The sequence below is a fragment of the Molothrus aeneus genome, chromosome 8 (assembly GCF_037042795.1).
Source record: "Molothrus aeneus isolate 106 chromosome 8, BPBGC_Maene_1.0, whole genome shotgun sequence".
Taxonomy (NCBI): domain Eukaryota; kingdom Metazoa; phylum Chordata; class Aves; order Passeriformes; family Icteridae; genus Molothrus; species Molothrus aeneus.
In genome coordinates this window covers 23,458,185-23,479,736 of record NC_089653.1, presented here as the reverse complement: position 1 = coordinate 23,479,736, position 21,552 = coordinate 23,458,185, and the positions used below count along the sequence as shown (strand labels likewise).

Below are 21,552 nucleotides of genomic sequence, written 5' to 3'. Positions count from 1 at the left end.
AGCATCTCTTATGGCTTCACAATTAGAATTTAAAAAACAGATGCTACAGGAGTTAGTTTTCTTTACAATTTTACTTTACCAGTTATACATCTTGAATGCTAAAAACAAGTATTCAAGGAGAAAATACTGTCACAATCTGTGAAGTTAATATTTATGTTAAAAATACTCATGGAAGAATCTAGCTGTTTGCTTTCCAGAAGCCACTATCTGGTCTCTCCTATTTTTCCAATAAGAAGAGGCCTTTGCAGAATTATAAATAAAACACTGAAACCTCCATGTGACTTTCCCATATGCAGCTTTTCAACAGCCAAGTGATTTCCCCTATCCCATCCCCACTGTTTGCATACTAAGGCAATGTTTGCCAAGTTTTGCCAAGTAGAGAATTTTTAAGCCAAAATTGTAAAACCAAGAAGATAAAGATTTTGTTAATATCCTCTGATCAGAGATAAACATCATAAGGAGAGTTAAACTGTGAAGAAGAGCAAGAAAAAAAGATTTTATGTTTTGCCATCATTTACCAGGAATGTCACTGTGTCAGTGTAGAATATGAGCATGCCAACATCAGCTTCCCTGAGTTTTTGAGAGCCCTACATGTAGCCATTCTACTTCTGCACGTGTTCTGAGACAAAATACTTTTCACTCATTGAACAAACAAGCAGATCTAACCTGAAAGGTGGAGGAGTTAAGAGAACATCTCAGTTTTATTTATCTAGGCCTACTGGCAGATGTAGCTGACAGGATTTTCCTGCCTGTTGCTTTTCTGGTTGCCTTCATTCCCACCACAATATCCAGGTATCTGAAAAACCAACATCCAAATGGCTGTCCATGCTATGCATCAAATCCAAAAAGCTTGTGGAGGTGACTGAAAACCAGGCTTCCAGTTTTCTGAAGGGTGGGACCAGTGACCACATCTACAAGGAACAACACAGCAGCTAATTCTGAGCCAAAAGGAGATGGCAGGCAAGGCTGGAGCACATGTACCAGGACAAGAGAAAGGACTGCCTGCCAGAGGAGAATGCAGAGGACAAAGTACTTTGGCCATCATTTGAACAAGGAGGGCAGCCCAGCAAGGAATGCAGAAAAGTCACCTGCCACAGAACATTAAGATGCCATGTTAGACTGAATGCCCCACAGCAGAAGTCTGAGACTTATTCTTCCCAGGACACCAAAGGATCTCTTTTCCAGTCTAAGCTGCAGCACAACATTCATTCCCACTGACCTCACTTTTCCCCTTGCATGAGGAACACACCCAAGGTGCTATCTTGATCAATGCAATCACAAAAGGTTGTTCATTACATGCAACAGTTCAGTAAAGCACATCTGGCAGTATGACAAAACTCTGCACAGGGACACCTTGAAATTCTCCTGTTCTATTTTATCTACATCAAATCCCACTAATATCTAAACACTCCTCTGTCTCCAGGAGTGCAAGAGCTGTGGGCTGGTGAAAACCTGCAGCTTCACTCCATGTGGCCCCCAGTCTGTGTCATGAAAGCCTGGCACCAAGACTTACATGAAGAAACTGCACACACAAAGGGGATGGAATATCATGCTCCACCCTCATGAAAGGCATTCTCTGGTCCTGCTTACAGCCTGAAAAGCAAGGGGCAAGAGGTTCTGTCTTTACTCTCCACAGTTGTGTTCAGCTATACTTGATGCCTGCACTCCGCCTAAGTTTATGTTTACTTCCCATTGACAAATATGTTATTTTGCAGTCTGTTTAATCTATTTTCAAAAAGACAGGTAACACTTTTTGGTTTTTTACATTAGTCAGGTTTCTTGTGCAAGACAAATTATGGCCTCTATACAAAACATAACTGGGATTCCAAATAACTGGTCATCCATTCTCAAACTGTATTGGGCTTCATGTCTGGCAAAGTCACTGTTTTCTATTCTTTCCTTTTCTACTAGCAAAATAAGAACAGAATTTACTGTATCAGAAACAGATTAGGTCATTAATGTTTATAGAGAACACCTATTACTTTACATTACACAAAAGATTTGATGTTTCATTTTTCATTTGATATTTTTCATCCTAGTTCAGTATTAATATTTGTATACATACTGAAAACAAGGAGAAATCTTAAAAGTTCACAGGTTTCAGAAGAGGACATTCTGTGATTTAGTTATTTGAAGGTAGCAAGAGAAAACAAATACAAAATCATACTGTTTATGAAAACTAGTAATTGTTGAGGATGACCATGTTTTTTTAGGGTCAATCTTTGAAGAACTGGCAGTAAAAAGAAGCATCTTCCTTTTATTTACCCCTGTTCTATACCAAATATCCATACTAAAAATAAATTTTAAAACTAAGACAACTCTATTTTCTTTTATTCTTCCACAGTATCAAGGAGACTGAAAGCATAATTCATTCTAATAATTTCCTGTAAAGGAGGATTTCATTGTCAACTATAGTAAGCAAACACCAGATTTAAATTTTCCCTTGCAACTTGCCAATATTCTCATGACTCAGCTTAAGAAAAAAAGTTTTCTTTCCACTTCAGTAACTTTCCTCTTTTGGTCTCCAGCAAAAAGATGGATGATAATTTAGAAAGATTCCTAGCCATGCATCATTTATGGCTGATATCAGTTACAAGCCAAAAAGTAATCAGAGATTTAAAATACTGGCAGAAATAGTTTAGTGGTTGGTATTCCTTTGATAGCAGACTTCAATACTGACTTTATAAAATCAGCATCAAAAGAGATACAGAAACATGTACTCAGTGCTTCTGGCATACTTGATTGTAACTGGACATTCTAAGTAGGAAGCCATAAATACATGGGGTCTCTGAGATAACCAGCAACATGGTAGCAATAAGTGGAATCAGGATTAAAAATTAACTATCTCATCATTTCTCCCAAAGTGCCAAGAACTCAGACCTTCACATGACTGAAGACTCTTTACAGAGTAACCACATGTGAAAATACATACTCCAGGCTCACAGGACTGGAACCCTCATAACAAAGTGTCACAGTGATGACTCAAGCTCTATGGGCAACTTTTTTTTCCATGCCATTAAATATCTAATTTTTCTGTCTCCACGCCTCACAACCCACTTTTTGTACCTCAAAATACTGACAAAAGTTACCAGTGATCTCCCATGGCATGAGATGCATGGGAAGCTATGCAACAGCCTTTGGGGTGGGAAGCCAGTTCAAATCTTAATTTCTCAACTCAGGAGCACAAAGAAAAGAACACTTGTACCGGCTTTCACATCTCTCTTCTTCACATATTGACGTCTCTGCTAAGAGATTCTAACAACCAGGACACCAGAATTCATACTTCAGCATCTTCAACTTCTTTCCTGAAGGACTCCAGCTATTGATTCCTGATAACGCTGCCAAGCTGGTCCCTGAAACAAGCCAGAGAGCGCTCAGGAAACATTCAGGAAAAGGTTGGAAGAAAGAGGTGGTCGCAGGCAGATCCCAGCACGCAGGAGGTCAGCCCCTGACTGCAGGGATTAGCAAGGCTTTCCATATCACAGCATATCTCAAAGAGACTACAAGGATTTCCCAACTTCAGAAAAACAACTCAAAGAGGACACAAAGAGGAACTGGGACGCTGCAAAGGCCTGTGTGGCTGAACTGAACCCCTGAAGCTCTCTGCAGCCTGGGCAAGGTACAGTCCAATGTGTTATCACAAGTACCAGATGTTACTCTACACTGAAGTGCACACTTCTTGACCAGAAGCCTGATTTTAGAGGTCAGATTTAGCAGGGCTGCTTTGTACAAGGATTCTGACATGAATGCTAGAAGCAACAAACAAGAAGGAAAGAAATAAAGAAAAAAAAAAGCCAACCAACCAACCATCATTCTTTAGAAGAGCAGCTGTCTGGAAGAATTTCAGAAATACTTCGTCCAAAAGTGCTTCAGTTGCCATTCAAAATACTCTCCCATTGCATTTTCAATTTCAAAATCTCTTTGCCTTCAAAGTCTGTATCCTCCTATATTTTATTCAAAAGCTCTTGCAATTTAAAAGTCATAGAAAAGCATACCAAAAATACCAGACCTGACTAAATGCATCCATTTCCCTGCAACCTTTATTCCTTCTAAAGCTCCATGTGTGCTTACAAGCATATACAGATACACAAGTGAAACAGGATTTTCTGGTATAGAAAGATCTGCTTCTAGTGTTTATTTTCCACTTGAACCATAAATTTGAATAGCAGATGCTCCAATTTTAGTTTAAGCAAGTAAACATAAATCCTGATGAAAGGCATTAGGGGTATAAAATGCCCATTACCTCTTTGGACTAGATTTGAACTGTTGACTTAACGATGTGACACTCAGTAGTTCTTCAACTGTGATCACAGATATTTGCATCAGCAAATACTTAAATCCCAGGAGATGATACTTCCTTGGGAAGAAAAGAAGTCTTCAGAAGTAAAAGTCTACATTTGTGCCATTTTAACAAGCAAGAAAATACAAGTAACAGTCACTTGATTCCTATGGGTTTCTAGAAGATCCTGGTATTACAAGTACACAACATATGAATTTGTAACAAAAGCCAGAACTTGCAAAGCTCAGCATTCACTACTAGACAGGGGTAAACACAGCAAGTCCCAATAGTCTCTGTCATGGCTTTAGAAATTTACTAAAAATGAAGACAGATTTTATATAAAAATGCACAAATAGATCCACTTTGAGATGACTTACTAGGAATTAAGGCTTTCACATTCTGTTCAACGGCATCATGCACATCTGCAGAGCCTGGCATCATAGCATCTACCCCACCAGAACTATCCAGGCTCTTTGCAATCCAGGAGCCTTGCATCAATATCCTGGTGCTGTGGCAGTGCAGGTAGGTGCAGGTCCCAATGAGGCAAGCACACACTCCTCAGCTGGTTTCAAAGAGGCATCAGCTGAAGGCAGCTATCACTTCATCTTGAAGAGAACCATTCTCTGATATTTTGTTTGGGTGTAAAAATTTCACAATGATACATGTGCCAGCAATGCAGATAGAGCCAAAAGCACAATTAACAATTCCCAGCAGAGGGTAGATGCTGTTTAACATTTTTCAGAAAGTACTGCATATGTGCAGGCACTCCATTTCACTGAAGAATCTCTAAAGCCATCTCCTATTCAATAGTAGTATTTTTAATCTCCCTGATGAAATATAATATTCCCATGAACAGCCAGCAGCCCCTCTCCCCATCACATATGCAAACTCACCCACAAGTGTGACCAATCGTACAAAAAGGCTCTTGAGAAGAAGCATCTGTACAAACAGTGATCTGCCTGCCGGGGGATGAAGTCCTTTGCTTGGGTTTGCTTTGGAACTACAGATGTGCTTCAGCTGCTCTACTCTCTTTCAGCCATCCCAAAAATACCAGCCAAAACTGTCAGGCCATCCACATGAAGACAGTCACATTCTCCAGTTGGCATCCAAGAGGTGTGCAATTAAGGACTTGCCAAGAAAAGGTACTTATCATAGGTAATTTTCACAATATCACACATAGCATTAAAATAGCTTCAAGAAAGGAAAGAAAAATCTAGTATAAATTACAAAAGCAGGTGATAAATCTTCCAAAAGCGTTCAAAAAGATCGCAGTAAAAGCTTGTAAGGGTGAGCAAACTGATTTCATAAACATGCTTCCGATTAACCCTTTCACAGCTTCAGAAAGATACCATCTCTGTTGTTCCCAAGCACATCTGCCAGAGCTTGCCAAGGAAAGCATGAGCAAGCAGCTTCAAAGGCAGGGTGACGTACCTATAGCAGTAAGCCCTAATCCTTTCTGGGGAAACCACGCAAACTTAGTCATACAAAATGGGATTAGAAATTCTAAAACAAAACAAGGCATTGAAGGAATTAGCAGTCATCCCAAAATCATGTTGAAAATATTGAGCAACATTTAAATAACAACTTTTGTCAGGGCTGATAAAGAGAAATAAAACTAACATCTTTGACAGGAAACCTTCAGCGGATGGGAATAGGAACAGGATATCTGTGTCAGCCCAAAACCTTACACACTGAACGATGGCAAAGAGCAGAGGTGTCCAAGAGCACCACAGCCATCACCCCTAGAAATTCAAGTGCATAGACCCCTAGAAAAAGATTTCTGTGATTTGACCGTAGGAAACATGGCATTGATGGAAGCAGACAGTGCTTTGACAATAAAGTGATTGCTCATGTGCAGGGCCAGAGGGAGAGTCTCTGGGGGGCAATTTGGGAAGCACAGCCTTATTCTTTCCACAGTTCATAATGTCATTCAAACTTATGTACACAAGAATGTTGCAACTGCTCAAGCGATCATCTCCACTAGCGTCACACACATGGCAGAAATGCAGAGGTCAGGATTTCTGAGGCACTTCCCCAAGGAGACAGTTAATGTGACTTTCTGAAGTTCCCCACGTTTCTTGCACTGGAACTTCCTGGACAACAGTGTTGCTTATTTTCCAATGCCCGGATCTAACCCAAATTACATGTTTACACAATCCACATGAAATTCAGGTTTTGATCAATGTGTGTTTTCATCTTTGAACAAGAGCTGATTTTCTAACTTAAGACAATCTTTCTAAAATAAAACATGTCTGTGCATAGGGTCAGGGTGCCTGGAGAGATCCTAAAACAATTAGTTCAAGTGAGCTTCCCATGCCTTCTCCCTGCCAAGCAAGCTTCATTAGCAAGTACCAAGTATTCAAGTCCTGATGGCTTCAACAGATAAAGAGAGAACACAAAGACTTGCATCAGGAAAAGGAAGGCAGTGGAATAAAGTAGATAAGCAAGGAGAGAAAATAATACATTGAGAAAAAAGGCAGACCATCATGATCTAAGTGCTAATTAAATCTGCTCCCAATCGGTATTAAATGAATGTGACCATAAGGCACGAGTCCAGTCTAGCAAGAGAGAGCATATTTACCCTTTGATCATTCTCTGGTGTCAATGGAAACCCACTGGGGCTTGAAGAGATACCAAGTCATTGAGAGATGACTATCTAATTTAGCACACAGAAGGTGAGTGAAAGTAAATTCGAGTTTCCACCCCACATCCTCAGGTCCGGGACTATCACTCGCATTTAATGAAGTCAGAGCACTCAGATTTCAGTCACCTCCCTCTGCTTTCTCCCTTCACAGTCAAGTCTCTTCTTTCCTAAATATCAGGCTCTTCTTTCCTTTAGAAAGGCCTCCATGCTTCCCTCTCTCCAAAGTGAAAAGAAAACAGGACAAGACAGCTGACATGCAGCTACTTTGTCATGCCAAGCAGTACAGCATAGGGCTGTCCAAATTCAGGGCAAGAGCAGAATCACTGTGCTACCTTTCATTTACAACTGACACTGCTATTTGAGTCTTTTCTCCCTTGCAGTCTCATAGATCCCAGCAGAGCCCTTCAGAAGAGTGACCTTGCAGCAACAACCAACTGTACAATGGCAGGAACAATGGGAACCAGGAAGATCCTAAACCAAAAGCTGTGGTAGCTTTGAGTAGAGGAGTTTGGAAACTGCTTATCTACAGTCTCTGCAGGGAAAGCAAAAAGACATTTAAAAACCACCCTGCAGAGCCCCTCTGAAATCTCAAAGTTAACCATGAAGCCAGGAGAACTGCACATGAAGCCAGGAGAACTGTGAGAAAATTCAGCTTCTACCAGTAGCAGTAACCCAATCAACTAGCAGAGCCTCTTTGGTATACCTAGACAAAAAAAATAAAAGAAGGAGAAGATAGGACATTTCACACTCTGCTCAGTCTCTTGGAAGATGAAAGCAAAGAGGGGATTTTTTAAAGTACTTGCTTAGAAGTTTTGGAGGAAAAGAACAACCCCTAGTTTTCCTTCCATATTTAGGCTGAGAATTTTTCAGTATTTCCACTGTTGCGAAACAGAACACAGAAGAAAACAAATCTTCTTTGACTAAACAGAAGTGCCAACCAGAAAATAAGCCACAAAAGCTTGTATAAATACATGCATATCCCAAAAACCAGATGCACCTATCAAAGCATTGTTTCAAGTTTGTCTGAGTTGAGAGTGTAACTGAACTCTCTGTACTTGTTGCTAAGAACAATTTTACTCAAAATAATAACCAGGATTCAAACCAAGCAAGAAATAATGAACTTGGGTTTAATTGGTTTGCGAGAAACCCAATTTGCAAGTGCTATCCTTAGCCAGCTATTGAATATGACTGAGCCCAGAAGGCACTGTGATGAGTGACTTAAGTGGAGGCACCCTACACCCACCAACATTCCTGCTGAATGAATGTGAAATCGGCAAGAATTGCTTTTATTTATCTTACTAAAAGCATTTCTTGGAAGGGCTGGAAAAATTTATTTCAGATGGATTTTTCAGCTGAGAACAAAGTTGTATTTATTATAATTATGCACTCTCCAGTGTGGCCTGCCTTGCTGAGAAAGAACATTAAATTCAGCTGTGCACGAACTCATGGAAGTGACCTTTTTGAATGAAAATGCTGCAGCAAGAGACTTGTGGAGCATTCTCACTAAATAACCTACTGTCTGCAACTTGTAGATTAGTGCTCAGACCACTGATTTTAGCTGCTACTTACACGGGCACAAGTCCACATGAGGTCAATCATGAGGTCAAGCTGAGAATAAATCGTGTGTGCTGCAGAATACAGTATAGAGAACTGTACTTGGTCTCCAGTCCAGTATGGATTTATGAAATTTTGTTAACCATGATTTAGAAGCATAACATTGCAAGGCACTTTAAAGAGGTCTTTTCTGCAGGACACCCAGTGTTCACTTTATATAAGAGGATCAAAGGTGTTATTGACAGAAAGGGAACAAGCTCTCACTTTATTGAGAGCAACAAATGCAAAAACTAACACCCACCACCCATGCAGAAATAGCCTGCTTCCTCTTTGTGGAAGGACAAGGATTATCTAGAAGACTTCTGCTCCATGGAAAGCCCACACACTTGGGGAGAAGACAGGATAGCACTGAAGAACTATCAAGTTAAACTAGAATGCTCATTTCATCACCAAATGAAAGGTGAAATGTAAAATAGCGAGAGTGCAAGACACACAGTTGTTTGGAAATTAAGGATGTCATTTCAGTGTGCACATATAAAATGTCCCCCTTAGACCCATCAGATGATCTTACTCTTTGCAGAAAGGTTGGGTATCTCATCCTATGAAGAACTTAACACAGATGTCTGAGCCTTCCCAGCAGCTGGGCAGTCGAATTCCTGGTGCCAAAGAAAGCAAGGCAAGCTTTCGTGATGACATCCAGGACATCTCATGGGCAATTGGAAATCATTCCTCTGCCTGCCCAGCCCAAGAGCATCCCACAAGGATCAGGATCTGCTGGCAATCTGCTCCAGGCTCCCTCTCCCTTTCACTCCCAAGGTATGCTCTCATGGTTCATGGCCATCTGAAGATTTTGGTATGCAGTTCAAAAGCCTATAAAAGAGACTACCCTGTACTAAGCATCCAGAAGTCAAAATGCAGCTGTAAAAACAGTTTGTGCTGCCAGTTTGGGTTCTGCACTCCCTTTTCAGATTCTGCATTTGCATTTCAGCCAGCTCCCACTGCTCTGCTCGCTGAACCTGCTGCTTTGGTTCCAAATCTCCATCTCTGTGTGCTGTTGTCTCCAAGGGGAAATAAGATACAAGAAATTCCATGTTTTGACTTTGCTACAGAACCAATTAACTCAGCTGCAAAGAAGGAAAAGCTTTCACTTGAAGGAATAGTTTTCCATGCACAAACAGAGCACATGCAATTTGTGAGGAGCACTAAAGCTTAATCCTCATGTGTCTTCACATGTTGATTATTTACAGTAATGGTTTCCAGATAAATAGAAGAACAGTCTCCACTCAAGTACAGAAGAAGCCAAGAACAATAAAACTGTATCTTGACAATTAGGTAAAGTTTGACCGTAGTACTTGAGGGCATTAAAAGCCTTTGGACCAAAACCTTGCAGAAGAAAAGCAAGTGCTTCTTAGTTAACAATTAATAATTTAGACCTGAAGACTTTTAGCCAGACATCCAGCTGAAGAGGAAAATTACACACTATTTATACAGCCAGTACCACACAATCTCCTAGTATTTTGATACAAAAAATACAATTCATTTGCCATTTTAATGTCCACATTGTAGATGAGAAATGTGAAATTACTTTCTTAATATCATGTGGTAAGCCAGGATCACAACTGAAGAGTTCTTGCAAAATTACTTATTCATCAAAGGGAGTACATTGGAGCGTTTAAAAATATTTTTAATAATATTTATAGATTCACTCTAAAAAAACCCAAAACTAAAGCTAAACTCCAAAAATGTTCTACTTTTTCCCCATTGTTGCACTGTCTTTTGGGTTAAGTAAACTAGCAAGGCACTTCACCCTTGAGAGCCCTCATAACAAGCATATGCAAGATGCCTGCTGCCAGGATAGGGAAAAAGCTGATCAACACAGAAGCAGTGCAAGACTTGTAATGAAGAGGTTATTAGGTTGAACCAGATAAAAGAAGTATGTTTAAAGACCATTTCTTTAATTAGAGACACTAGTTAAAATCACAAACAAGTTTTACCTTGTACCCTGTCCTGAAGGAAAGTGCCTTCAGAAGGACGGTTGGCAGGCAGTGCCTGTGCAAGAGAAGAGCCACTGATAGTAAGAGCTCTCAGCAAAAGAATACAAATAAACAAAATCTAGGGTCATTAATTTCAGAGTCTGTCCCAGCTTGTGAAGTGCCACTAGAACTTAAGGTTTCTAGAATTGTAAAATTAACTATTTCTGTGTAATGATAAAGGCTGCATCAACAGCAGCACTCAGCCAGCCTACAGATAACACTCATGCAAGGTACACAGTTTCATAGACACAAATAAACCCTCCATTTGTTTGGTTCCAAAAGATCAAGATGGCCCACACCATCCAGCCAGGTCACTGTAAAGATCTCACCTAGTGCTGCTTTCCTCCCCTGAAGATCTCTATATTTTCCAGCTGAAGCAAACTGTTCACTGCCTTGCATACACAGATTTAGTCCTGTTTTATTAGGACAAACTGAATGTACTTAATCCTTTGGTTGCACTTCTAAAATCTTTTAGAGTAGGATTACAGCAGGAAGAGTTTTGGTTATATACTGTTAGATAACATAACACAGCCAAGAAACCATCACTTTTACACTTTGTGTTGCCCAAAGTTTATCTGCTCTGTTAAAGGCTGAGAAAAAAAGGAGATTAGTCTGAGCCTCATCCACACCTGGAATACAGCAAGCCCTTACATTTCACACCAGCCTGAAGTTACATGCCAGCAAAGGTGAAACAAGGCAACAACAGATTTGTCTGGCCCTTAAACTAAAGTTTTCCTGGCACAATGCTTCTTGAAAGATATATATCATGCTGAAAATAAAGGAGGACTGCTTCTCCAGCTAGTCCCTCTAAAGAAAGCAGACTGTAGGTTTTAGAATAGAAAATGATTGCTCCAGAGCTCCTGAATTCATCTTTGGCAGGATGATCCTTGGACTTTGGAGTCAAATGATGGGCCTAAGAGCACAAAATAGGTCTGAGGAGAAAAATCTTCTAACTCTTGTTTTGACAGCCTAACCACTGGTTTAGTATGATCACAGACTCTGGAAAGTAGAGATAAAAAGAGCAGAAAAGCAAGAAAGTCAGTAAAAACAAAGAGCCACAAACATGAGAGGGATATTAATAACCAAGCATGTGAGATGCAAAAAATTCCTAGTGAGATGAGTAGGAAAAATGAGCAAAACAATGAGACAAAAAGAAAACAATACAGCTAGGAAAAAAAGTAGAGGAAAATAAGAGCTCTTATTTTTGACACAGCGATTTAAGATAGGCTCTGTTGGAGTCCAAGTGCTAAGTGTCAGTAAATGGAGACAATCAGCAATGACAGATGTCTGCAAGCCTGTTTTATCTAAGCTGCAGATCACAGGAGGCTGGAGAGTCAAATGCAAGCTGTTTGTGAAGTTTGCCTCTTCTAAAGACAGAAGTCAAAAACGACAAGGTAATTTGAAGACAATTCAACACAGGCATAACCCTCCTCCTCCTCCTCCTCTTCTTCGGCATTCACTGTTAAAGCAGTCTGCAAACAAATGAGGCAACCACTAAGAAAAGGAGGAATTAATCACACAGGAGACCCAGACATGAGTCATGACTTTCACACGTATTCAGGTAGTTACATGCATTCCAAGCAGAGTAAAGGTCTTTCGGATCATAACTGAGGAAAATTCTTACCTTCCCCCAAGAAGAGAGGCAAGTTTGGTAATTTTACAGTTACAACTGATACACAGGATGTGATGAAGTCAGCCCAGTGTTGTGGCCTTGAAGACTGCCTTCGTCAAAGGTTTTGTTCAGTGTTTACAACACCCCTGTACACTATGCCCACCACCTCCTCCAGCCCTTCCCTTACCTCCTGGCTCATTCTGATCTCAGCCCCCACTTAACCCTTTCATTCCACACCAGTCACTCCGAATTCTTGTTTAGCTCAGCTCTAAAATGTGCTTTTACCGACTGCTACCTCTGTGGGACAGATTTTCTGCCCACCACCAGTGGGATGGCTGTCACAGGGGATAATTTATGCAACAGCATGGCCTGATCTTCTGCTGGAGACAGAAGACATGCAGTTCCCATGGGTTCCTGCCAGCAGTCATCCACCACCTGGGATTTAAAGGGGATCCCAAACCGAGAAAGAGGTTTTTAAAACAAACAAGCGACTTCTGATACAGTGTAAACAAATAAAAAGCTTATTACACAGAGTAAGGAATACAGAACTTAGAAGGAAGAGGACTTCTGCATATTTTACACTCTTTCTGTATCAAGCCTTTGGTGTGGCTGCCACCATTACACCATTGTTTGACTGGAAGTATTATCCAAGACTCTCTTTCTTGACTATCAGCTCTGATTCCACAATAAGTTTAAAAAAAAGGTCTCTTGTGGACAACAGTACTTGACCTGCTGGCCATATCTTCATGCTGGACATGAGAGAAAAGAGTGAATCAGTTCTGCTCCCTAAAAAGCCTTTGCACTGTCTGTAGGAAAGTCATTAATGGTCAAGTGTCTTCCCTGCTTCCAAAGGAGCACTTGACACCTTTAACACAGGGAAAACTAAGCATGGCTGGTGAGATTCCTGGCAAAACACACTCTTCATAGCTGTTGCTACAGCTTATCAACCTTTTCACCTTCAATTTGCTCTTTTGCCAGCGGGAGACAAAATGAAAAACAAAAGTAGCTCTGTAACCACTGGAGCTGACCTCTCATAAATGTTTTCCACAAGGCTGACTGACTTTGCAGGCTCACAAACTGTGAGCTCCAATGGAAGCTCTGGTAAGAGGTAAGGCATGTATCATGTCAGTCAACCCAACTCAAAAATTTCCCAGTGCTAATAAGCTCACTAGTGTAGCTTCTCACCCAGTGAACCCCTGTTTATTTGGTTTTTTAAGGTGTCTCTGTGCCTACCTGTTTCCAGGAAATATGTTGAAATTTTACGCATCTTTGAGGTATCTTCCTATCAAATTTCGTTCAAGTTGGTCAGTAGCTTCAAAACAGATGGGGAGATGGACACTGATAACTACATAAAGCTCACCTTCTTCTGTGAACTATCTTCTTTCATTAATAAAATCCATTTTCCTGCTCAAGTCACTCTCTCTGCCTTCTCCAGGACATTTAACAAATGTCAGTATCTTGACAAGCTCCCTCAGCCTGAAGTAGAGCCAAGAGAGGGTTAGTATCTGCTTTTCCCACTGTTCCCTCCCAGATCTCAAAAATAAATCCCCACAAGCAACAAAACAAACAAAAAAAAACCCAAACCAAAACACAAAAAGCCCCCAAACACAAACACAAAAAACCAAACCCCATGGACCTCCACTTGATATGCCTCTGAAATTTTTATTACTGCCTTGCACACACCAAAACTAGAGATGAAATAAAAACACATCACCATTAGAAGTAACAGACTTCCACTTCATAGTAATGGAGAAGAATAAAGAGGAAATAAGGGAGAATTCTCTTCTTTATTGCTGAGATCTTTCCTTTCTTGAGTTTCACTCTTCCCTCTGCTAGTCCTAAAGACTGCTGTCAAGAACAGAAGGTCTCGATCCTTTACAAAAAAAGGAAAGGTCCATGTTGTCTCTTATTCCCTAAACCTAGCACCCAACAACTTGTCAGTCCTGGTAGCTGCTTGCCATACCCACCTACACCTCTGCAACCCATTGTCAGCAAGAAGCCATTTAAAATGCTGCTGGCCAAAGCTCTGTGCCTTGGGATCTGCACTGGGAATCTCCTCTCAGTCACTTCCTCATAAGCTTCCTGTGCATGTCAGTGTTTGGATTTGGTTTACAGTATGCCAGTATAAAAGTGCTTGGGAAGAAGGAACTGTCTGAAAACTGCATCTGAATCTCCTACGCAACCCAGTTCTCATGTCCTTTTTTTCTCTGACCAGTTTGGACCAGCACTGGGCAATGCCAGGTGGAGAGATACTGGCTCAGCAGAGAAGGGCTGCAAACAAGCAGCACCACAAGGTGTCTTCACACAAAATATAGTCTCTTTCTACTTGCAGGTGTTGTTCTGGGCAGAGCATGCCAAGGAGCACTGGCTATATTGGCATTAAATGGTTTGTCCTGCTGCATCAGTCTGCCACCATCACCTACCTCACTTTGCACCTAGCAAACCCCTGCGTGCAAACTGCTCTGTTGCAGTTCCAGAAGCAATTGCACAGACCACAGCTATCATCTAAAAATAATACTGGAGGTGGTGATCCCACTGATAATCACATCATTAGAGAAGAATCAAGCTTTTCCTTGTCCAAGCAGATAAACAGCAGGTCTCTGCAGCACCTTGAGCCTTCCTCTGCAGTCAAACAGTATCTACTGCTGAAATCGTGGAAAAAACTTCATTTGTGACTGCCACAGCAACACACTTCTTTTAACAAGCAAGGTAAGGGCATGCAATTCCTGCTCAGCAAGCCTGTCCTCTCCAGCCAGCTGTTATTTCAGGTACGTTTGTTACGTGCACTCTTCACAGGCCTAGCCACACAATCACCTGTCACAGCTCCATTGCCACAGCACCCAGGTGTTGGCATCTCAAAACATCTCTTTTTAGCTGTGTGCTTTCCAATCACACACGACAGCAGGGGGGATGAGGGATCCAACTTCCCTGTCAGCATCTCTCAATGAACTCATACAAGAATACCATCCGTCACCCTGAGCTCTTTTCCTCTGACTCAGAAGCACAAACCAAAACCTGGCATAATCAGGCTGTCCTGCAACGTGCAATGAGCATCTCTGCCTTGCCATGACTAATGGCCCTTCCAGCACTGTCACCAGCCCTGCCTCACAGACAGCTTTTAAGATCTCTGACACGCTGAGTCCTTTCCCCTACACTGCAAAACAGCAGCACAGCTTGCCTGCTTGTCTTGGATTCATTTGTTTCATTCTGAAACAAATGCAAGAAAGGACTCTGTAAGAGACATAAAGTCATTGGTTATACGCATTAATAAGCTCAGAGGACTCCTATGCAGCTATCCAGAAAGGGCAAATGCTTACCCTGTAAAGCAGGGCAGCTCAGATCAGAGGAATATCCCCAAACCTGGTTCCAAGTACACGTTGTCAGGAGACAGAACAAAAGGCCACGTGCGGCTCAGCATTACTGAAACTGCTGGACATGCCTGACAAGGAGACCTTTGCATAGGCACAGCCACAACCACAGGGCACATCAGTGACAGCACTGCATGGAGAAGTAGGCCACAGGATCATTAGCCCAACAATAGCTTTTTGCCACAAGCAAAAGTCTGTTCAATCCTGCCAATCATCCCAATGTGACTTAAAGGGAAAAAAGGCAAAAAAGAAAAGGTGGGCAGTTTGCATTTACTAAATATATTGCCCATTACCTCAGAGGATGGCCATATGGAGGATCATAAAGAAACACAAACTATTACCAACATTAGTGCCCTTCTAATACCACACAAAGACTAAGGTGAACATCAACATAACACCATGTTAATACAGGCTGACAGAGTCATATAAAAGAGCAGAGCTTCCATTTTTGCCAGCAGAAAAGCAGCTGTTGAAGATGCTTACAGGAGCAGCACTTCTGGGAATGAAACTGAGGGTTCAGTGGGTGTTTTATCCAGGTCTGAATAACTGCTGTTGAAATGTGGCGGCATCCATCCTCTGCCTCCGTGCCGATGGCAGATCACGACTTTGGGCATGACCTCAGAGCAGAGCAGCACCTCATTCAGCAGGGCCACTGCTCAGGGACACTCAGTACTGGATGCTCCCACTAGCCAGATGTGGCTGACCTGGCCCAACAGGCTGGGGGGATGGAAAAATCCCCAACCATAGCAAAACAACTCTGGTAGATGAAACCTTCCAAGTTCCCTTCTCACACACAGCTCTGCAACAGTTGCCCAAATTCATTCTTAAACAGGTGCTAGCTCTATTTTCCTTAACTAATATTTGCGGGGTGGCAGAGAAATTCTCAGAAAGGCAATGACAGGTCCCAGTCACAGAGATGCCTTGACTTCTATGAAGAAATCTGCCACTCTCCTCCCCAGGGTTCACTGGACGTTTTCAGACCTGGCTTTCCATCTGCTGCCCAGCTGCAGAGATGCAAGTTGAAAGTCTTAAAGCATTTTGTGTAATTATGAGTGCAACTCACAAAATTTAATCAGCAGGAAAGCGTGCTATACAGATGAGACACTGGAGTTCACAGTGTTACAATCATCACAGAAAGAGCAGTCCTTATCCCAGCCTGCAGTTATTTAGAGGTTCCTGTTCTAAGCAAGTGCATCACGTACTTTGATCTCTGCTGCCTCCTGCCAAAATTGTGGATATTAGCAAGCCAAAAAACCAAGAGTCTCAGACAAAGATATGGCAGACAAAATACACCCAGTGGTACACAAGTAGCTCTCCTCCTGAAGGAACCTGATCCATTTCAGGAGACACAGAAGTGCAGTTGTAACTAATTACCTTTACCTTAATAAAAAACGTTGCTTTAAACTTACAGATGAGGAGCCTGTTACATGAGGATTGAAACTTTGCTCTTCAGTTCACAGACTACCTGAAGTGATGCTCTGAAAGGGTGTGAATCCAGCCAAAGCCTTGGACGAAGCATGGTAATGCCACATTGGTGCAATCAGAGCTGTGGTCACAGAAACTCTGGGTTACAGGGGTGTTAGCCACAGTGACAGTCGTGCTGAGCTGTTCCTCAAAGCAAGGATCTGTCCTCTTTGTCACATATGATGAATCATGCCTCAAGTCACAGTACTTCAAGCAAACTCTTTAATTTGGGATTAAATTGGTCTTTACGAACATGCTTCTGCCAGATTTTGGCTCAAAACCACCTTATTAGAGAAAGACAGATTCCACAGACTTGTCACATAGTTAACATTCACTTAAATCTCTTGTTTTTAAAGACAACAACAGTTGAGAAAACTATGTAATAATTAAGTTGCAGGCATGGGAAGCAAACAGATTATTGAGATGGTCAAATAACCTTTATTCTGCCCTGTAGAGACAAACTAAGATAGAAAAATTATTAAAGTTTAAAGTTTTTCATTAGAAATTTTATCAATTTCATTTTGAAATACATTAATTTCTTATTTCCTTCTGCCATAAACTGAGAAGAAGCACATAGCTAAGGTGTGCTCTAAGACTCTACTTCTACAGCTGCTACTGAACACAGCTAGATTTCTTCTTCCTGTGATGTTTATCCTGATTTTATTAAAACATAATTGGAATACTTCTGCCTGTAATTTACTAATAAATGCTTCCACTCAAGTTAACAAAGTTTCATGCTCTGATTACAAGTGAAACTGCAATGAATAGTCATGGAGACAGATAAACCTGGACTTGGGATAGAAGATAAAGAGCTCATCATTTTCTCTGTGATCCACCTTAGTTAAAAGAAAGGTCTTTGACAATCCTGGACAGCCTGGATTTATTTTAACCTTTAAAATCAGACACTCCTGCAGAGCACAGTGTGTTCTCCTGAATGTTTGTTCAGTGCCAGGCAGTACAGCCCCACCTCCTGAATTATTTAAAGGACACATTTCTTGCAGCCCAGCCTTAGACCACCATGTCTGTGGAACAGTTCTTCCAGTCAAGGGGACGCAGACCCTGAGCAAGAAGCTCTCCCTGGCAGCAGAAGCAATCGGGACATAGCAAATGTCTGCAAGGTATATGGAAGTAGGCAGCATTCACCAGAGGCAGCAAGGGCAACAGCACTCTGGAGAGGACAAGAGACAAATGCTGTCAGGGTTTCAGGTAGAAATACAAGAACCTTTGGTGCAGAGATCTTCCAAGTCCAGCACTGCCGCGCTGCAGGTCTTCTCTGTGAACTCATTGGCTTGCTCTGATGAAATCAGGCTCTAAGGCAACACCAAAGCAGATGAAGTTTTGTTACATGCTCATTTCTCAAGATCCTACATTACCACGCTGGTTTTTGAGTGGGCAGCTGTCAATCTCTAGTGTGCAGTGAGATAATTTCAGCCTTTTGACAGACAGAGTATACATTTAAGATCTAAAAAAAGCTGTGAGAGTTTTATATAGACAGACTATGGAAAGGAAATGAGTAAAAGATGCATCCCTATCCAAGTGCTCTTAAAGAAAACGTAGGCAGCCAAACCTGTTCTCCCCCACTCTCAGGTATTGTACCACTCAGGACATATTATTTTAGGATTATTTCTGGTGCACTGACTAGAGACTATATCCACAAGTCACAAATGCCACTATTCCACATGCAATCCAGATGTACAATTGCTTCCATGCCCTCCTCCTTTTTCCTTTCCTCCTTTTCTACTTCCTGTTTGTTTGACTAATGTATAAACTGTCTGAGGCAGGGAGCATCTTGCACAGTCTTCAAAGCTGGTATGACATTTTTATTAGCATGTATAGGGTTGTAGAGACTCACAGCTACCATACAGATAATCCTACCACCTGACCACTGCTCACAGCTGGGTACCACAACAACCAGAGAGCAAAACGGTTCTGAGATGTGCTTGTTTACATTTAGTTTATGTACCTCAGCCTGGAGGTGAAATGGAGCAAGCACCAGGACTTCCATCTATTAAAGGCAGTTGAGACAATGTGGAAAACAAAACAATCCTGTGTTTTGTTACATTCTCATTTCTAGAGCAGGAACAGCCAAGCCTTAGCCTCAGTGTGGCTGAAGGGGATTTGGAATGGCTCTACCAACAGCGAATTACACAGCCTTTAAAGTAGATCTGGTGCTCTCAACACCTTGAAAAGAACAGAATTCAAAAGAGGCATAACATCTGTAATTGTAGACAAACTCCTCACCTCCTCCTCCTGCAGAAGTATTGAGAAGTATTTTAGTGGATGCCTTCCAGAAGGACACATCCATCTGCATCCCTTTGACATTAAGCACAATGCAACCCATGACACCTGTGACCTACAGTCACAGATCAGCATCTCACTATCTCTGACCTTCAACAAATGCAAACTGCAATTTGTACTTTATACAGAATACACCATATCAAACCACAAGTCATCATATTCCATCCATGCTCTCCACGGGGTGAAAAAGGCATAATGACTCCATGAATCACAAGATGCAGGTTGTGCACAGGTTGCTTGGCCAAGTGCAGTCCTCATTGAGCATCACTGAACATATACATCAAGGTGGGAGAAGTTACAGGTGTCTGCACTGCTGGACTCAAGACCACCATTGGAGATGTGAACAGTACATATTGTAGCATAGACATGAGACAGAGTAAAGAGATGAAAAAGAGGGAGCCAACTTCATTAAAACCCTTCCCAGGCATGACAAAACTAGTAACCAGGTGGTCAGAGCCTACAAAGACAAGGCCTGGTCCCCCCTATCCCAGCTGTAACACGCTCCCTCTTCCTTACCGCTGCCGTCAGGTTTGAACGAAGCTCCTTCTCCACTGTTCCTGCCACGGGAAGACCAGCTGACCTGTCCTGGGCAGCACCACACAAGTCCTACTTTCCTGCTGACCCACGTCTTCTGTCCCATTGCCACCATCCAGCTCACTCTAAACCTCCTTCAGCCCTGTCCCCTCACAGGTCACCTTGCTCCCTGTCACCACTTCCGAAAGACACCCGCACCTCCACCCGCAGGCCCCTGCGCACCTGCCAGCTGCAGCCTCCTGCCCTCACTCCAGCCACCTTTCCCTTCGTGTCCAGTCAAACACCTTTCTCCTTCGTCCTGCAGCCACTCTGCCGCACAAAGCCCCTGCAAGCGGCACTGCCACCGGTGCCTGGATCCCTACACCACCTCTCCATCCCCACGGCACACAGGAACCCCCAAAGCCAGGGCTCTCCATCTCCTCCAGCTTCACTCCAGTCACGGGGCTCCCCAAACCTTAGGCGGGCCCCCAAGAGCCTCTTCCCCCTGGCACCTCATGCACCCGGCCAGCCCCGCCGGAGCCTCTGCCCCAAGGGCCGGCGCAGCCCCCGCACTCACAGCCGCCCCTTTTCCCGGGGACGCAGCCCCCCGGCACGGCACGGCACGACCCCAGACCCCCCGAGCGGCTCCCCCCTACCTGGGCGGGCTCCGCGCCGGCGGGCAGCCCCTCGGGCAGGGCCTGAAGCAGCAGCAGGGCCATGGCGGCGCGGAGCCTCCTCGCCATGCCCCCCACCCCCCGCTCCCGCCTCCCCGGCCCGACTGCGGCCCGGGACGGGAGCCCAGGGGCACCCCGCGCCCGGACCCGCCCTCGGCACTCCTCTATTGGGCGGCCGGCGCAGCTTTCCGCTTGCCATTGATTCAGCGCGATGTCGCTTATGGCAGAACCGGGAGGGGCGGGGTCTGCGCGCAGGGCGCTGCCATCTTGAGTGTGGCACAGCGAGGAGGGAGCCTGAGGGCGTACTCGGTGCGCCATGTTGTGAGTGGCGGAACCGGCTGGAGAGGGGTGCGGGGGCTGCGCGCACACGCATACTGACACCCAGACACAGACAGACGCACAGCATCTCTGTGGCCACCAGGCACTCATCCTCCATTCAGCTGGTCACTCCTGCTCAGCATGAGCCCTGCTCAGGCTCCTCCCCAGTGCGTTCACATTGCCCCAAACCCCAGCAGCCCGGCCGGACCTGGGGCACACCGGGGCATGGAGCGGGGGCTGGCATGGCAGCAGCGGCATGGCACTGGGCTCAGGGCCTCCAGAAGGTAGCAGTCTGTTGGTGCCAGTGGGTAGCAGTCTGTTGGTGCCAGTGGGTAGCAATCTGTTGGTGCCAGCACCACTGGCAGACATCAGCAACATGGAGAAGAGGATCTTCTCCAGCGGCTGTGTCCCAGCATGTCCCTACACAGTGATTGTCCACACTCCCAGCCAGAGTGGGGGCATCTTGAGCACTTGGCATTGATTCCCAGCTCGGCAGAGACAGCCCACGCTCCAGGGGCAGTGTCAGAGGGTTTCTGCACTGCCACTCCCAGTGTACCAGACAGCCTCCATGGCGGATTGGCATGATGAGGTTCATCAGATGCCCAGATAACACATTAAGAAAGGCCGGAAAAAAATAATTGATTTAGCAACTTATCTCCTGCCCTGGCTTTTTTCTAACCAGATCAGCTCTCTTGCCTGCTGCTAGCTGTCACACCTTCACCATGCTCGCTCCTCTTCCTGTGGCACCAGATCCCAGCCTCCAGCAGCCCTTGGGACCGAAGACAGCCCTTGGGA

At 43.5% G+C, this 21,552-nt stretch overlaps 1 protein-coding gene across 3 annotated transcripts in view; it reads right to left on the bottom strand.

Moving 5' to 3' along the window:
* Positions 1 to 20,524, bottom strand: part of WBP1L (WW domain binding protein 1 like) — a 59,206-nt gene extending 38,682 nt beyond the window's left edge. Inside the window, exons 1-2 of one of the 3 annotated variants that reach the window (XM_066554627.1) lie at positions 20,422 to 20,490; positions 13,483 to 13,598 (exon numbers count right to left, since the gene is read on the bottom strand). In XM_066554627.1, the coding sequence (XP_066410724.1) occupies positions 13,483 to 13,509 (27 nt within the window). In that variant the 5' untranslated portion in view covers positions 13,510 to 13,598; positions 20,422 to 20,490. Of the gene's footprint in view, positions 1 to 3,205; positions 3,320 to 13,482; positions 13,599 to 20,421 lie in introns of those variants that run through there. The other 2 variants (XM_066554625.1, XM_066554629.1) reach the window with 2 other exon arrangements.
* Between the last annotated feature and the right edge of the window lie 1,028 nt (positions 20,525 to 21,552).